This window comes from Lacerta agilis, chromosome 13 (assembly GCF_009819535.1).
Source record: "Lacerta agilis isolate rLacAgi1 chromosome 13, rLacAgi1.pri, whole genome shotgun sequence".
Taxonomy (NCBI): Eukaryota; Metazoa; Chordata; class Lepidosauria; order Squamata; family Lacertidae; genus Lacerta; species Lacerta agilis.
Genome location: NC_046324.1, coordinates 31,629,165 through 31,643,684, shown reverse-complemented (window position 1 = coordinate 31,643,684; position 14,520 = coordinate 31,629,165). Strand labels below are relative to the sequence as shown.

The 14,520-nt window shown below is 43.0% G+C and overlaps 1 protein-coding gene across 23 annotated transcripts in view; it reads left to right on the top strand.

Moving 5' to 3' along the window:
- Positions 1-14,520, top strand: part of RBFOX1 (RNA binding fox-1 homolog 1) — a 1,003,674-nt gene that overhangs the window by 899,148 nt on the left and 90,006 nt on the right. For all 23 annotated transcript variants that reach the window (XM_033166784.1, XM_033166777.1, XM_033166788.1 and 20 more), the window contains one exon: positions 2,995-3,048. In XM_033166784.1, the coding sequence (XP_033022675.1) occupies positions 2,995-3,048 (54 nt within the window). The remainder of the gene's footprint in view (positions 1-2,994; positions 3,049-14,520) is intronic.

Genomic DNA, 14,520 nt, shown 5'->3' with positions numbered 1-14,520 from the left:
CAAGACAAATTCATAGAATTACACCCACGGTGGTGAATTTACCTCCTCCAGCCGCTAACACTGGGTTCCTTGGCAGTTCCTCACTCGTATATGTCAAGCTTCTCCTCACACTTGATTAACCCACACAGTTATGGGCCAGCACATACCTCATTGACAAGACAAAGTAAAGTTTAATTGCTGTTATTTTCATGATGAATGAAGTGTTTCCTGTGTGAGCTTCACCAAGTTAGATGATACAGCCATCAAATCGGGACTGGAGAGAAAATGAAATATGAGAGTGACTTTCAGCTGAGATCATCGATCTGCATCTTCCAGAATAGTCTCTCTCCCCACCCACCCATCTCCTGTCTTGGACAAATTGAGGCACCATTAGTATAACTTAAAATCCGTGGGTATCTCTCAACCTTTTTTGACAGAAAGGGCTGACAGGTGTGAAAAATCTGCCAAATTGCTCATATTTTGGATTTATACTGATAGGAAATAAAATTATAATGGTATTCTGGAAAATTAAGCTTTTTGAAATTAAACACTTTATTTTATTCTGTTATTAAATTTATAAGATCTTTGATATTCTTTAGGCACCATAGAGGATAAATAAGATAAAATGTAACAGTGAAGACCACACTAACGTAATTCAGATGGCAGGAACATAATAAGAAAAAGACAAAAGTAGAATAGTGCAATATGCAATAAAAAATTGAGCACTCTGTGCAAACATTATTAGCAGATGAAATCAAGGATTGCATAGACCAAGGGTTGTCAGCCTGGTCCCTACCGCCCACTAGTGGGCGTTTCAGGCTTCTAGGTGGGTGGTAGGGGGTTCTCTGGCACAAGCTGAATCCTCCTTCCATCGAGCACTGGTGGGAGGTAAGGAAATTTTACCACCAAGAAAGATGCATTAGTGGACGGTAGGTATAAAAAGGTTGACTACCCCTAGCATAGACGATTAGACAAATTCATGGAGGACAAGGCTGTCAATGGCTACTAACCCTAATAGTCCATGTTCTACTTCCATGGTAAAAGGCAGCAATGCTTCTAAGCTGCTGGAAACCACAAGAGGGGAGGCTGCTCTTGTGCTTGAGTCCTTCTTGCAGTCTCCCCATTGGGGCATCTGGGTGGCAACTGTGAGAACAGGATGCTGGACTAGATGGACCTTTAGCCAGAACCAGCAGCCCAGGCTCTTCGGATATTCACAGATAGCAAAGCACGACTAGGAAAGCCCTTTCCCTGCCTGACACCCACCTCACGTGTTTATAGCCCTTTTGCAGAGAAATGTAATTTGCTTTAACAAAGTTGATATTATTCACCGTGATGTTGCTTCTGTTGCCGTTATCATTTTATCTTATAAAAAAACAATCTCAAAGTGGTTTACATCAAAACGAAACGTCTGCAAATCACGCACACAAAATTAAATATAAAATACAGAAAGACTTTTTTTAAAAAAAGTTAACGTTATTATTTCATTGGTAAAATGCATTCATAAATAAACTGCTTAATACCAAAACAGACTTTTTAAGTTCTCTACAGAATGTAATAAATAGTTAAAGCTGAAAACATGCACATCTACACCTGCTTATCCCGCTCACCAATGCCCCTGCCGCTCGCCCCACATTAACCATCTAGAGCTTCCCCTCCCTACTCCATGCAGCTGCTAAGTTTGCTTTTCATCTTTCTGATCCCATTTCTGAAGCCACCTGCTTTGCACCCGTTTACACCACCTTCACCCCATGTCCATTCCCCCTCCTCCTCCCTCCTCCTCCCACCCTCATGGTAATGTACTGCATCTTCCTCCTCCCACACACTACAACTGCTAAGCACCACTTTCACCTTTTGACCAATTATGAAACCACCATCCCCATCTATTCTGCATATCCTTCAATGTCTCTGCTTTCATCTTTACCCTCCCCCCCCCATGCCGTCTATTCCCTCTTTTGGGGGCACTCTGCTTTTCACCTTTGGCCCTTTCCTCCTCTCCTCTTGCATCCTTTTCTCAACTCTCCCTTATACACAGACCAATCCCATTTCCATGCCACATTCTCCTCCCTGTTCTGTAGTCCCCTTTGCATGCACACCCCGTGATGATTTATGTGACTGTACCTTTCAGATGAATGCAGCCTTAAGAGGAAGCCCACAAGTTAGTTTGTCCAGTTAGAGAAGATTCCCTTCTTTTGATGGATGTTGCACATATATGAGTGTTCGTTTGGTGATAAAATATCTCTTCTAAATTACTACATTTGACTCTACACATGAGGAAGCTGAGAAATGGGAGACGTTTTAAGTACAGTGAGAAGGGAAGAAGGCTGGAGGGGGGGAAATCATTTTTAACAATGGCAGGGGTTTGAGTAAAGTTGGGATGGAAAGACATTGAGAGGAAAATAAAACTTTTAAAGAATAGCAGAGTTTTGAGTAAAGCTGGGATGGGGAAACATTGAGAGGGAGTTTGTTCCATTTGGAGTTTTTGTTCTTAAAGTTGAACAAACCCGTTTTAACAAAGAGAGATTGCAGAGATAACACAGAAACCAACAAGCACAACATGGTTTCCCCCCAACACCCTTCTCCATGTTCTCAAATCTGCCACTTCCCCATGTCATAGCCACTGCTGCTGTGCATCATGCCTTTTCTTTTGCCTCCCCCACCTTGATTTCGTGCAAATCCAGTATTATGATGGGACACTACAAATATTCCAATGGGGGTAGCATTACATTTTTATGTATATAAAAGGAGAAATAAAATAAATAAACCGCAGCGGCAAAATTAAATCACAATGATTTACTGCTATTCGTGTTTCATTTTGCATATCCAGATGATATTAAAGGGATACCCCTTGGACATCTCTTCCAAACTGCCATCAAGCATATAAACTGCCTTCAGTTACAACCATTTTTATGAGCTGTCACATTTAAAAACAAATAAACAAAGCAATCTGTAATATTTATGATCCCACACTATAACCCTAGTGCATTTTTTTGTGGTTTTTTTATGTCTTTACTGTAGGTTGGAAATTAAATCCAGTGGTGGGTGCTGTCTATAGTCCAGAATTCTATGCAGGTAAGCAGATACCATGCATTTTGTGGGTGTTTTGGAACAGCTTCACCCCAAATAGTGTTTTTTCTTGCATTCCATGATATCTGTTAATACACTGGGGAAGTTGAGTGTCAGTGTTGCTAAGTATATGATTGGCATGCATTTTGTTTGCTTAAGAAAGGTAAATGGTACACTGAGGAGTGCAGCTAACTAAGTTTTAATCAGAGCAATTCCACTGAAATTAATAGGCACAACAAACTCATGGCCATTAATTTTAATAGGTCTACTCATATGATTCTGCTCATTGTTGTCCGGATCTTAATAACACGTGGTTAATCTTTGTTCATGACTCTGGCTACATACAGTCCATTCCAGAACTGCATTTGACACCCAAAACGTTCAGAAACCAAAGTGTGGCTTCTGATTGGCCACAGGAAGCCCTGTTGGACATTAGGCTTCCAAAAGAACGTTAGAAAACCGGAACACTCACTTCCGGGTTTCAATCGTTTGGGAGCTGATTTGTTCAGGAGCCAAGGTATGACTGTATTTGGAAGATTAAGAGCTGCACATTACTGAAGACAGGAGGCTAGTTTCAAAAAGAAGCATCCCTGTGTCATATTTTCCCTGGAACCCCCCGCCCCAAATGTTTAATAGTCCTTTGTGCATAGATAAGGGGTGAGGGTGTCATGCCAAGGTGTGTGAGAATATGCCCCTCCCAAGGCCATGGCCCCTCTCCCCAGGACATACCCCTCTAGTGTTTTTGCCTGACTGAAAGGAATCCTTGAACTCTGATAGTGCCTGTCGCTTGTCCAAGATGAAGGATAGAGTGAGTGATTGTATGTTGAAATGATCTACCTGTACCAAAGGCACAATTTACATGTGTTGCTCCACCTGCTTTTGCCCCTGGCCACTCCCACCACTGGCAAGTTATCCTTGGAAGGTTGTTCAGAACTGAACGTGGGCTTCAGGCTGATCAACAGGTCATACCTTTCCCCCTGTGCTTCATACCACATCACTGCCTGCTACTGATGGGGACAAGGAAATGTCTCCCAACAAGGACTGCAAGTCTGGGCAAATAATTCAAGACAGGGATGACATTTTCCAGGGCAGGTTCTTGTCCCTGGCAATGTGGAGTTGTGCCTGCCAATTATAATTCGTTCCACTCTATCATTCAAGAATTGTTTAGGAATGTAATAGTCAGAAGTCAGAAACGCCCCATTAGGTAAAACCCAACCCATGATGCCAGAAGCAATCCCACCCCCCACCCCCCAGTAAGGAATTATCCAATCCACTCAAGTATTTAATTCGTTGTGGTGAATGATTTCATTTTATTTTTTTTTCAAATTTCCTACCCTTCCCCAATGCTACATGCTGTTAGGGTACATGCTTGACAGCCATCTGTCAGGAATTGTTTAGGAATGTAATAGTCAGAAGTCAGAAACGCCCCATTAGGTAAAACCCAACCCATGATGCCAGAAGCGATCCCACCCCCCCACCCCCCAGTAAGGAATTATCCAATCCACTCAAGTATTTAATTCGTTGTGGTGAATGATTTCATTTTTTTTTTCAAATTTCCTACCCTTCCCCAATGCTACATGCTGTTAGGGTACATGCTTGACAGCCATCTGTCAGGAATGCTTTGATGGTGTTTCCTGCTTGGCAGGGGGTTGGACTGGATGGCCCTTGTGGTCTCTTCAACTCCATGATTCTATGAAAAGGAAACAGCATATGGTCTGTCATCTGTTTGTCTACCTGCAGGTTGGAGCAGGTAGCATTGCATTTCTCAACTTGGGTCCCCAGATGTTCTTGAACTATAACTCCCATAACCCCTGACCACTGACCATCCTGGTTAGCATGAGCAAAAAACAGCACCTTGGGTAGAGCTGGAAAGCAGAAAGGAGGCTCAGGCCTGACCTCAGCAGTGGTCCCAAGGGCACTTTTTTGCTTTCTCTAGTATAAGTAGGGTTGCCATATTTCAAAAAAAAATTAAAAAAGGGAGGGAGGCAGCTTTTGGAACTCTTTCTGCTGCTTTTCCCATCGTGTTGTCATACATCAGGATTTCCCTGACATTTTGCCAATTGCAAAATTCCCCTCTGGCGCCATTTTTACACTCCAAAACCAGGAAATCAGGAATTTTCCTGACATATGGCAAGCCTAAGTGAACAAATCAGCAAAATTCTGTGTTTGGGGATATTGTTCAGGTGAATGCTAGACCCATCCTCCAGCTTTGACATAAGGTTGTGTATGTGCCATAGGTGTGTGTGTGTGTGTGTACACATACACAGTGGTACCTCAAGTTACAGACGCTTCAGATTACAAATGCTTCAAGTTACAGACTCCGCTAACCCAGAAATAATGCTTCAGGTTAAGAACTTTGCTTCAGGATAAGAACAGAAATCATGCTCTGGTGGCGCAGCGGGAGACCCCATTAGCTAAAGTGGTGCTTCAGGTTAAGAACAGTTTCAGGTTAAGAACGGACCTCCAGAATGAATTAAGTTCTTAACCAAGGTACCACTGTGTGTGTGTGTGTGTGTGTGTGTGTGTGTGTGTGTATATATATATACACATGCACATGGGACTGTCTTATTATGCACAGAGGACATAGCACACCTCCTTGCTAAAGGAGTCTTCTCAAATAGTAAAGTATTCCCTTCACACTGCCATCAATGGGCATTTAGCTAGTAAATAAATTATAGCAATTGTCTTTGTTAGTATAAAAAACAAATCTACTCAACATATAGTTGTATTGTTCCATTAAAAAACAACACCTGAGCTTCAGTTCACACAGAGTTGTGCACAGACATGATGCTACATTAGGCCACCACCTTGCTTTAGCTGTGGAGGTCTGGGCCCAATCAAAGACTCATGTATGAATATATGCATGTATGTCCCTTAGGTGGAATATATAAATGTAAGAAAATAAAATAAATGGAGAAGGGTCTGGGATGGTCTGTGTGAAGGAGCCTGTAGATGGAGTCCAGTGAAAGGTCTGGGGGAATTGGACAAGAGATTACAAAAAAGGCAATATAATAGCCATCTTCAAATATCTAAATGACTGTCACATAGATGATGGAGCAGATTTGGTTTGTTGTTGTTGGTCTGGAGGCTAGGGACTGAACAATGGGTGTAAATTCCAAGAAAGGGGCTTCCATCTAACCTTTGGGAAGAGCATCTGTTCAACTGTGAGACAGCCTGCCTCTGAAGGAGCAGGTCTCCTCTTTATTAGAAGCTTTTGAGCAAATGCTGGATGACCAGCTATCAGGCCCCACCTGCACTATATGTTTAAAGCAGTATCATACCATCTTACACAGTCATGCCTTCTCCAAAGAATCCTGGGAACTGAGAGTTCCCTGGGGAGAGGAATTGACTGTTTCTGCATTAATATGAGGTGTTTTTGTTTGCTTCTTAAAGCATCCAAGTCTTTAAATTCATATATTAATATGGCTTTAACAGCATGATCCTGTGGATGTCTTCTCAGAAGTACAATTTGCGTTGCTGTTGCTGCTGGTGTTACAGTTTGTTAACCATCCTTCACCCTAAGGTCCCAGGGCAGGTTACAATTAAAACACAATATTACTATTTGAATGCAATAAGATACAGTATTAAAAACAGATTAAAACTGCTTAAAATAACAGAAAAAGTTAGTCCTAAACTTATTATTAGTATTATTGATTTATTAAATGGGCACTGTACACTAAATACAATTTTTTTTAAAAAAATTCAAAACTCAAAAATAGCAAATGCATTTGAAACAAGACAAAACCCTTGTAAAGATCCAGTTCTCCAGCTGGGAAAGCCTTTCCAGAAAATTGATTATAGAAAGTGCAGATAGCAGGTGAATATTATTGGCCTACCCTTTTGCGCCAGACAGTTTGGGACATGAGGGAAGACCGGAGCAATATCTTGTTTTGTCATACATCTGTCTTCAGCTCTAGATAACAGTGTTGCTGTAACTTTAATCAAATTTACTATGTACCCACCTTAGTCAAACAGAGCCCATCCTGAACAGATAAATCAGAGACCTTGGTCACTTGAGAGAAATGGCTTTGGGTTAATGACAAATATCATAATATGCCCATAGTATAATCATCGATTTTTTTTCCTCCCAAGTTTCTGTTGAATTAACTGTCCAGTTTCTAATTGCCTTCAAAGAGTAGGCCACAAAGAGTTCACATATTTTGAACATTAAAATCAATACTTTCAATCTCTCTAGAAGGTAATTTTCTTAATTTACTGGACTTTCCTCTAACATTTATTTTGTCTCTTAATTTAAAAAATGGCAGGTTATTGATTTTGGCATGCAGCCTCGTGAAGTTCCCTGGTGAAATTTTATAGCCAAGCCTGGGGTATTTGGCCCTTCTAATGGGAATCTATAGTTACCATTAGAATGGTATTAATTTGGAAGTGCAAATGATAATGCCTGCCCTGCCAATAAAATATGTAGAGCTTCCTCTGGTGTTCTTCTAATTACTGGTATGGATGCATGCCTTAGATCAGGAGTCACATAGCTATTTAGGGGTACTCACCCCATTTTTTTGGATTTGAGTTTAGTTTAGTTTGGGTTTATATCCTTATAGTATCTCCATCTCGTTTCAGGGATTGTCACGGCTGAGTTCTTTATACTTTTTTGGTCATTAGATCAGGAGTGGCTGAAGGCTGCATTTGCTCTTGGGCACAAGTCAGGGATAGGCGGCGCCAGAGGGCAGAGGTGGGCAGAGCAGTGGATGTTAACTGTTACCTTTGCACAGTAGACTACATTCCAGCCATACAAAAGCCAGTGGTTTATACAGTGGTTTATACACCGCACACCCTACTCACATCTCTTCATTGTCTCCCCAGGCAAGTAAGAGGCATTATCACAGTTCAGTGACCCATTTCAGCCAGCCAAAAACTCTCAAGGAGAATATAAGATGAGTGTGGCCATGATGGAGGAGTAATGAGATGAAGTACAGTGAGAGCACCCCCACCAAAAAAAAAATGTGTCAGTTTTGAGGCAACAATAAAGTAGACTTAGATCTAGTTTTGATTAGTAACTGCACATGAAAGTCCCTGTGTTAAAGGACCTGTGGAAACGCAAGGAACTTGTTCAGGCCGCAATGCTCTTCTGAAGCCATTTAGTGGAAATATTAGCATACCCCCTTTCCAAAGAAAGAATACTATTTCCAATGTGCATGTTTAAAGTTCCTTTCACAACAATAGATCATCACAGACCTATTATCCATTATTGGAGTGTGCTATTCAACAGCCCTGGGAGGTGGGTCATGGTTGTTGTTTTTGTAACTTTATTTATTTAAAATAACAAAGAAACAACAAACTAGGTCAATATTATTCCCCCCTTTTTACATACAAGGAGCTGAGGCTAATAGTCCCTTCCTTGTTGCAAGAGTATGCCTAGAATCCAAGACTTTCTCAGTGTACATTGCTATCCCTATGGCATGATAGCTGCAATATGGTGTGTTGGTTATAAAGGGTAGGATTATCATCTGAGATGTAGAATCATAACTGAAGATGACTTCAAGATAAGACTGTGAAATCTCATGAAAGACAGCAATGTGATGGAATGGTTAGATGGTGAGGGAGACCCTGGTTCCTATCACAACTCAGAAAGGACATTTTCTGAGTGACATTGGAACAGTCACTAATCTTCTGCCCTAACCTTCTCCACATGGCTGTTGTGAGATTAAAATGGAGGAGGAAACCATGTATGTTGCCTTGAACCTCTTCCAGGAAAGGTGGAACATAAAGGTGTGCCACACTTGGGGTACTGTGTTTTTTAGGGTGGTCTCACCCATGACTCATGACTGGCCCTTGGAAGGTTGCCTAGAAGGGATTGTTGGCCCTTGGGCTGGAAAAGTTTCACCACCCCTCTTGTAGGGCATTCTGGGAAGTCTCCTATGCCACCCACCTCCGTTCACATAGTGTGCAGCAAGTGCTGTTGGGCCTCAGAATTGTTCTATGTGAATTGAGTATGCACAAAGCAAACCCATACAGCCCAAGGAATATAGGGAGCTGCCTTATTGGTCCATTTAGCTCAGTATTGTCTATAGTGAATGGCACTGGCTTTCCAAGATTTATGCCATCGAACATACCCAGCTCTCACTTAAGATGTGGAGGATTGAACCTGGGACCCTCTGTAGGCAAATATACTACTGAACTATGATTTTTGCATTAATGACCATAGCTGTATCTCTGCATTTCAGGGAGAGACTTGTAGTGGTGGACAAGCTGTCTTTAAGAAAAGTTTATCCCCCTTTGTGGATCCCCACCCCCCATTGAGGAACCACTGATAAATTTCCATGAAACCTCAAGGTTTCCTGGAACACAGGCTGAAAAAAAATGCTGCGGTAATGTTAGAAAGAACTGTAAGATAAGCTTACAGATTTGGTGCAGAGTGGTGTCGAAATAGTTGAGATGGCTTGTTTGAGTGATGCCAGTTTGACTGATGACTGTCAACCACAGAGCGCAACATGACAGTAAACATCAAGGTAAAGGAAGTTGTGTTTTAGATCCCAACATTGTCATTTTTAAACAATGTCACATGGAAAATCTAAAATGCTTCATAATCAGAGTAAGAAGTCCCCCCCCCCACTACTACCGTAAATGATGAAAAATTTGGCCACTTTGGAAATAAAGATGATATATCTGCAAAGAAACTGTTGATTTGAAATATCTTTAATCTTGATAAATAAGTTTTTTTTTTAAGGGTAGAGAAAGAAAGAAAGGAGAAGGTTATACAAAGCTGTCAGTCTGGCACTGATGAATGGCAAAATCACCCATTTCTCAATTGGCGGTGAAGACACACACCACAAGCCTTTACCGTGTTGTACATCATAACTGCCAACTCATTTCTTTGATTAAATATTCCATCAGTGCAGGCTATAAGGCAGCAAACCTTAACAAGATTCGTACAACGCACCTCTTGAATACACATAACTCACTTCCTTGGAAGGGGAGCACCCTGCTTGCGGAAGAAAATTAGAATGGAGCTCAATTACTCCGTAAGACAAGATCAAGAGACAAAATTGGGAAGTGCAGAGACCTCCTCTGCAAAAAGCCTTGCTCAGTGCAGCGGCTGGCTCTGCGTGCACTTTGCTTCTTCCTTCTGGCTGCTGGGCGGAGCTCTGGCTGCTGGGTGGAGCCTTGCCTCTGCGGCTCCGCCCATCAGGAAGAAGCAAAGCGAGCAAGCCAGCTGCCGCTGTGCCGAGCAAGGTTTTTGCTGGCTTGGGAGTCACAGGCGGGGCACCAAATGTCACCCCCTTCAGGGTGGTACACGGGGCGGACTGCCCCCAACACCCCACCCTTGCTCCTCCCCTGCGCCTACAGATATTTGGTAAAAGCAGACTTCCTATTCTTACAGGTTAGGTTGCTGTAAAAGTTCAAAAACTAAGAAATGTTTAATGACATTTGTAAATCCACTCACCTTGGAGTAAGCTCCATTGATTCTAATGGAATTTACATATGAGTAGACATGTAATAGGGTTGCACAATGAGCCACTGGAATTCTTTCAGCATGACAATGCATCTTTCTTAAACTGAAGTTGGTCGCTGGAGCTTCTCAGTATTGGCATGCTGAACAGAAGCTTCGTGGCAGGTGAGGTGGAGCCTCTGTACTTGCTTCCTGGCATGTGGGTCGCTGTTGCTTACCAGGAGGGATTGGGCAGTTCAGTGAGATGCCAATGCACTGAAGTGAGCACCAGATTGGCTCTACCATTGCAATCACAACGCACAGATTCCCTCACTTCTTCTCCCTGGTAAGGCCCACTTCCCGGAAAGCTGGCACAATGGCTCTGCCCCTTACAGCCAGCTGCTTCTGCTGCTGACAGAGGTGCAGTCTAGCACTATGTGCAACTGGTCTCTCAAAATTCTGCACCCTAATTGGGGACAAGAACATTATTTCTCTCTTTTTGGGGGAGGAACTACTTCATCATTTTTTTTTTCTAGGGGGAGAGAGGCATTTCCCAAAATTCAGGTGGTGGAGTGAAGATTAACATTCAACAACATTCTCCCGCACACCCTTACTCTGTAGTTGTGTTATCCTAACTCTAATGCTAGCTCTTGTCTACTGTTTTCTAATGTTCCTTTCACACTGGAGAACTTGTTGCTCTAGGGAACTGGGGCTTTTAGACTGATATGCTGGCATGTTGACCTAAATTTCATTTATGCCAGTGAGGCATGGTGTAACCCACCCTTTACACACATACCTGCTTCTGTCCCTCTATGAAAATGACAGTAAAGAATTGTATGCTGGTATACCATCTGGGGACTTCACAGTAAGGTTCTGGGTTTGTTGCAAAATCCCCTATACAGATTGGGATCAGGTTACTTTGTTGATCATTGAGTTTCGCAATGCACTCTGTGTGGTGCTGTCCATGAGGTTGGTTCAGAAGCTGCAACTGGTAGAAAATGCAACAGTCTTGATTGTTCAATGGGAGAGAATACGGTGGAACCTCGGATTACGTACTGCCCTCCTTACGAACGCTTTGGGTAATGAGCTCTGCTAACCCAAAAGTAGATGCCCTTTTTTGCGAACTTTGCCCCAGGATGTGAGAAGTCGCCTGCCGGTGGCAGCGGGAGGCACCATTAGCGAAAGTGTGCCTCATGTTAAGGACAGTTTTGGATTAAGAACGGACCTCCAGTACGAATTAAGTTCATAACCGGAGGTACCACTGTAGTGTCCAAACATTACCCCACTGTTGACAGAATTGCACTGCCCACCAAATAGCTACCAGGCTAATTTCAAGATGCTGGATTTAGTGTATAAAGTCTTTGGAATTTTCTCCCATTAAAAGTGGAGCCTTCAATGTGGGGGTTCCTTAGGGTTCAATTTATCCCCCATGTTGTCTAACATCTACATGAAACCACTGAGTGGGGTCATCTGGAGTTTTGGAGTATGTTGTCAGCAATATGCTGATGGCACGCAGCTCTACTTTTCCTTTACATCTGCAGGTGAGGCAGTGGAAGTGCTGGACTAGTGTATTGCATCGGTAATGGACTAAATGAGAGTCAGCAAAGTGAAGCTCAGTCCAGATAAGACTGAGGCACTGTTAGTGGGTGGTTCCCTAGACGGGATGGATGGGAGGTAAAAAGGTAAAGGTAAAGGACCCCTGACAGTTAAGTCCAGTTGCGAACGACTCTGGGGTTATGGCGCTCATCTCGCTTTACTGGCCAAGGGAGCCAACGTTTGTCCACAGACAGTTTTTCCGGGACATGTACCCAGCATGGCTAAGTCGCTTCTGCCGAAACCAGAGAAGCACACGGAAACACCATTTACCTTCCCGCTGGAGTGGTACCTATTTATCTACTTGCACTTGACGTGCTTTCAAACTGCTAGGTTGGCAGGAGCTGGGACTGAGCAATGGGAGCTCACCCTGTTACGGGGATTCAAACTGCCGACCTTCTGATCGGCAAGACCTAGGCTCAGTGGTTTACACCACAGCGCCACCCGTGTACCTTTGGGAGATAGCCTGCTCTTAATGAGGTTACCCTCCCTCTGAAGGAGGGGGTACATAGCTTGGAGATACTCCTGGATCCTTTGCTGTCGCTTGAAGCTCAGGTGGCCTCAGTGGCATGGAGTGCCTTCCATCAGCTTTGGCTGGTGGTCCAGCTGCACTTCTATAAGGATAGGGATAGCATAACTTCTGTTATCTATGCTCTGGTAACCTCTAGGTTAGATTACTGCAAGACATTATACATAGGCCTGCCTCTGAAGACAGTTCAGAAAATGTATTTCTATCCCTCCTCTCCCCCAAGCTGCGATCGCAGGTGACTTACAGCATCTAAAAACATTATAAAATACATTTAGAAGCAGAAATTAAAATACAGTTAGCCGTAGCAGCAACCCAGTGACCAGCATCACCTGTTCCTTAGTTTTCAAAGGAAGGTGTTGGCCTGCCAGCAGAAGAATAGCAAAGAGGGAGCCAATCTTAGTGGTGTTGGGAACGCATTGTACAATATGACAGCAGCCACAGAAAAGGCTCTCTCTTGTGTCACCACCAACCATGCTTCTGATATTTATGGGACCAAGAAAAGGTGCTCACCTGGGGAATTTCTCACCTAAGCAGGTTAATATAGTGAAATGTGATATTATCAGGTAGTCTGGGCCCAAGCCATATAGGGCTTAATAGGTCATAACCAGCACTTTGAGTTGTGCCTGGAAATACACTGGTAGCCAGTGAAGTTGTTTTAACAAGGGAGTAATATGTTCCCTGTAACTGGCCCCAGTCAGCAGTCTGGTCTACGGGTTTCCACTTAAACTTTGCCCTATCCAAGTCACTTAGATCCTTGGAAGCATCACCTCCATGATTGTTTCCTCCCTTCCCCCTGAGGGCTGCTCTCAAGTCTGAACAGTAATTGCACAGTTGTTGGCAATATGATTAATACATGTAGAACATTGTTGTACAGTTGCTCAGTGCCCCTTATTCCCTCAGCAGATTAGTACCTTAACACCAATTATTTGAGAGATCCACAGGGAGGGACAAGCTTAGCTAAAGGACTTTGATACTTGAAATATCGTTGGGAATGTGGCTAATGCTTTGCAAGGCTATGCATTGGATCAGGTTCGTAATTTGCGGCAGTTCAAGAGCTGAGAAACAGGATATGCCATGTTGCATGATGCAGCTCTGTTGGGGAATGGTGAATTTTAATGCTCCCCCGTGAAAATCCAGCAAGGCATTCCGCATGTGTGAGACTGCACCCTAATAGCATGCAAATGGATCAGGCCAAAGCCCCATCTAGTCCAAAGTTCCGTTCTCACGGTGGACAACCCGCATATTTAATGGCAACCCTACAGGTGGAGCATCCATTCGTGATCCCCAGTGCCTAGCAATCAGAGGCAAGCTGCCTCTGATTTTGAAGGTTATATATAGCCATCAAGACATGTAGCCGCCAAAACAGTCATTTAGGTATCCTGGTCCTAAGGCTTTTGTGCACCAGGACCAGCATCTTGAACTTTGACTGATAGCTAATTGGCAGCAGCAGTGGCATAGCATGATATCAGTATTCTTCCCCAATGAATAGTCAAGATGCTGAATTTTGCAGTACCTGCGGTTTCTGGGACAACCTCAAGGGTAGCCTCACATAGAGCACTTTTGCCATACTCCTGTTTTACTGAAACAGCTGGTAAAGGCACTCCTAGCCACTGAGGTTACCTAGAGAGAGTGACACAGGAGCACCAGAGGACACCCCCCCCCCCGCTGTCTTGGAACCTGCTCCTTGCAGGGAAGTACGACCCTGAAGAAGGTGATGTAGACATTATTTCCCCTACAAAACACACAGGCCAACAGTATGATAAATAGTGTTCGATTAACCCTGACCTAGATCTAAATGTACAACCAATTAACTAATTTTAATTTCTCAAAATAATAACAGCTGTTGGCATTTTTCTTTGAATAATCCTTGTTTAGCTTCCATAATAGTGTACATTTTAATGAAAAACTCATTAGAATGTAACATAGAGCATAATTAATTCCGGGTGATTCTTTCTATGTAAATAGCTGC